At 39.7% G+C, this 3,699-nt stretch overlaps 1 protein-coding gene across 1 annotated transcript in view; it reads right to left on the bottom strand.

Moving 5' to 3' along the window:
• The window catches only part of SUMO1 (small ubiquitin like modifier 1), a 31,411-nt gene extending 30,989 nt beyond the window's left edge, over window positions 1-422 (bottom strand). The window contains exon 1 of the mRNA XM_042783571.1: window positions 417-422. Within this exon, the coding sequence (XP_042639505.1) occupies window positions 417-422 (6 nt within the window). The remainder of the gene's footprint in view (window positions 1-416) is intronic.
• Between the last annotated feature and the right edge of the window lie 3,277 nt (window positions 423-3,699).

Below are 3,699 nucleotides of genomic sequence, written 5' to 3'. Positions count from 1 at the left end.
CATACACTCAGCTGCCCATGACAGAAACTTGGGGGGCCATCTTTGGGTGCTCTTTCTCTCATAAACCCCACAATAAATCATTTTATCATTCTGATGATTCTCTGTCTTGGTGGCTCTCAAATCCACCTCATTCTATCTCACTGCCTTAGTTTGAGCACTCACTACTGCTGACTTAGAGTACTGCAACAGCATAACAGACTGCCCCCAGTCTGGCTTCCTTTAATTCATTCTCTAAACTGCTACCAGACCAATCTCTCTGAAATCCAATCTGATCCTTAGCTGACATACAACAGCCCTTCATGTGCTGGTCCCTGCCTACAAGCCAGCCTCATTCTCCCAACTCTCTTCAGTAATAATCTATGCTTCAGCTATACTCAACTACACAATTCCCTGAAAATGGCTCTCTCTATTCTTACCTCCATTATCTCTACAAGAGCTGATCCCTCTGCCTTTAATTCCCCTTTCAAACCTCCATGCAGACATCTTCCAACAAGCTTTCTCTGATCACCCTCTTACGTGTTCTCATACTGCTTATCTATTATAACCACTTGTTTGTATCTGTATCTCCCACTAGACTGAGTTCTTTACATTGGCATGCCTTACTCTTCATTGTATTTCTGGTCAAACGCAGGTCCAATACTTGGAAGATATTCAATACACTTGTTAAATAATGTTTTCTGTGACAGTTTTGTATGTCTTGTCTTCTCAACAGTTTACAAGGGTAGAGTCTAAGTTTTTTCATCTTTATAATCTCCATGTCGTTGTTATTTGCTGTCAAGTCAGACCCGAATCATAGCGACCCCTCCTTGGGTTTCCGAGGCAGTATCACTACAGAAGTAGACTACCCAACCTTCCTTCCAAGGAGTGGCTGGTGGGTTTGAACCACCAGCCTCCTGGTTAGCAGTCAATTGCCTTAGGCACTACGATACCATTGCTTCTATAATCTCCACAGTGCCAGGCAAACATTAGGCAATTAATGTTTGTTGAGTTAACAGCATATTCTCCATATCGTAACACAAAATAATAGCCATGCTTCATACTTCTACTGTACACAATAGTCAATTCAAACAAAGATCCTTTCCGTTTTTTTATATTACTTCTGGGAGTAAAAGATAATTCACTTCAATTTCATATAAGCGTGTGAATACTCAAATCTGAAATTTCCAGTAATAAGCTGCCACTTTCCCTAGTCCTCTAACTTGGTGATCTCGTCCCAACTCTAAACCGCTAGAGTACCAATCATCTTTATCATTTGTTTGATAGTCTCATGCTTGCCTAATACAGTCATCTAGCTTTTCACGTCCTCTGTCTTCTTTTTCTTTGACATACTATCCTGGAACGTGAGAAGATCTTGGACAAAAAAAGCCAGTTTGTCGCCAGTGATCTCAGTGTCTTTAGTATGCCTTCTTTCCTCCTCGCCCCTGCAAAAAAGCAATCAATACAGAATAGTATAGTACACTGGTTACAAAACAGTGAAAGCATTCAACACTGAGTCTGGGACAGCAGGTCATCAGAGAAGGGAGAATTCCAGAGAGAGCTAGTTAATTTGGCTGAAATGAGAACATGATCCCTGAACAGAAGAAACTGACAGAAAAAGTAAAAATATTCATAAGATGAAAGAAATACACTAGAAACAGATCTGTGTCATTCAGAACGAACTCTGGTAAGTGGAGTGGTAAACGAATTTATCAGGTACCAGGCATTATCCACTCCACTTTCTAAGCTACAATTGGAACACCTTAAAAACAGAAGATGGCTGAAAGAGAACTAGACTGGAGAAGAACACAACAGTTCTCATTTACAAATGTACAAGATCTATGAAAAGGGTTTTATTGTGCCATTTCAAAGTCAAAACAATAAGAAGACTAAGCAGCATTCTGGTAATCAGTATGTTAATAATTCAACCACGTGGACAGAGCATCACACTTTACCCTTACCATGTCACTGGCCCTTCCAGTTGTACAAGAATTATTCATTCTTAATGGATATGTGAGGATTCTGGGGAAACCCAAAATCAGATAAAGAATATAATTATTCTTATTTGATAATACTAATAAATCTGTTTATTTTTTAAGATATGGCAACAGTATCATGATTCTGTTTAAAAATTCTTGTCTTTTAGAGATACATACTGATTTGCTTACAGATAAAATGATAAAATGTCTGGGATTGGCTTCAAAATAATATGAGGTGGTGGAGGGTACAGATGAAACAAAACAGGCCAAGAGATGGGTACACGAGCATTCATTACACACACATTTAAAACTCCGTTAACCATAGACCTTACTATAACACATCACTTTATTTCCTAATGAACAGAGCTCAACAATTGTTAAACTGGAAAATTCCAATGCTTATATTATTTATGAAAAGGCACAAAGTCAGAATTACAATAAAGCCATCTCCCTAATACCTAAATGGATTTACCAGTTTTGAAAACACAAAAATGTATCTGTTTTCATCTTCATGCTGCATATGTTCAAACTTGACACAGTACACCAAAGATTTAGAATAGAACTAATCAGTTTTCTCTCTATAACTTTAAGATAGAAGTCACATATGCTGTCAAAACACTAGGCTTTCTGTATATTAACATTTAACCTTAGAACTGTGTCTGTTGTTGTTGTTGTTGTTGTCATGGGCCATCAAGTCAGATCTGACTCATAGCGACCCCTCTTTGGGTTTTCGAGGTGATATCACTACAGAAGTAGATTGCCCAACCTTCCTTCCAAGGAGTGGCTGGTGGGTTTGAACCGCCAGCCTTCTGGGTAGCAGTAAAGTGCCTTAGGCACTACACTACCAGAGCTCCTAGAATTGTGGTAAAACACTAAATATGCACAGACAGGCTCTCAGGAACCAATATTATCACTAAAAATTTTACTGCAAAACATAATTTTATGTAAAAGCAAAAATTTATCTAAATAAATTTTTATGTAAACACTACTCAGAGCCTAGATTATGTTGTTGTTGTTAGGTGCCACTGAGTCATCTTCGACTCATAGCAACCCTATGCACAGCAGAACGAAACACTGCCCAGTCCAGTGCCAGCTCCATGATCCCTGCTGCACTTGAGCTCATCGCCACAGCCACCATGTCAATCCATCTCATTGAGGGCCTTCCCCTCTTTCGTCGACCCTCCACCTTACCAAGCATGACATTCTTCTCCAGGAAATGGTCCTTTCTGATAACATGACCAAAGCAGGTGAAACCAAGTCTGGGCGTTTTCACTTCCAAGGAGATTTCTGGCTGCGCTTCCTCCAGAACAGATTTGTTAGTTCTTTTAGCAGTCCATGGTACTTTCAGCATTCTTCACTAGCACCACAACTCAAAAGCATCAACTCTTCTTTGGTCTTCCTTATTCATTGTCCAGCTCTCACATGCATATGAGGCGACTAAAAAATACCATGGCTTGTGTCAGGCGCACCTTAGTCCTCAAGGAGACATCTTTGCTCCTCAGCACTTGAAAAAGGTCTTTTGTAGCCGACCTGCCCAGTGCTATACGTCGTCTGATGTCCTGATTGCTGCTTCCATTGGCATCAATTGTTGAACCAATCACTGTGAAGTCTTTGACAACTTCAATCTTCTCTCCATTTATCATGATGCTGCTTATAGGTCCAGTTGTGAGGATTTTCATTTTCTTTATATTGAGGTGTAATCCATACTGCAGACTGTATTCTTCAATCCTCATCAGTAAGTACT

The sequence above is a fragment of the Orycteropus afer genome, unplaced genomic scaffold (genome assembly GCF_000298275.1).
Source record: "Orycteropus afer afer isolate SDZICR_OR568_19922 unplaced genomic scaffold, OryAfe1.0 scaffold00002, whole genome shotgun sequence".
NCBI lineage: Eukaryota > Metazoa > Chordata > Mammalia > Tubulidentata > Orycteropodidae > Orycteropus > Orycteropus afer.
Note: the sequence above shows the minus strand (reverse complement) of the source record. Positions and strands in the feature narration are given on the sequence as shown.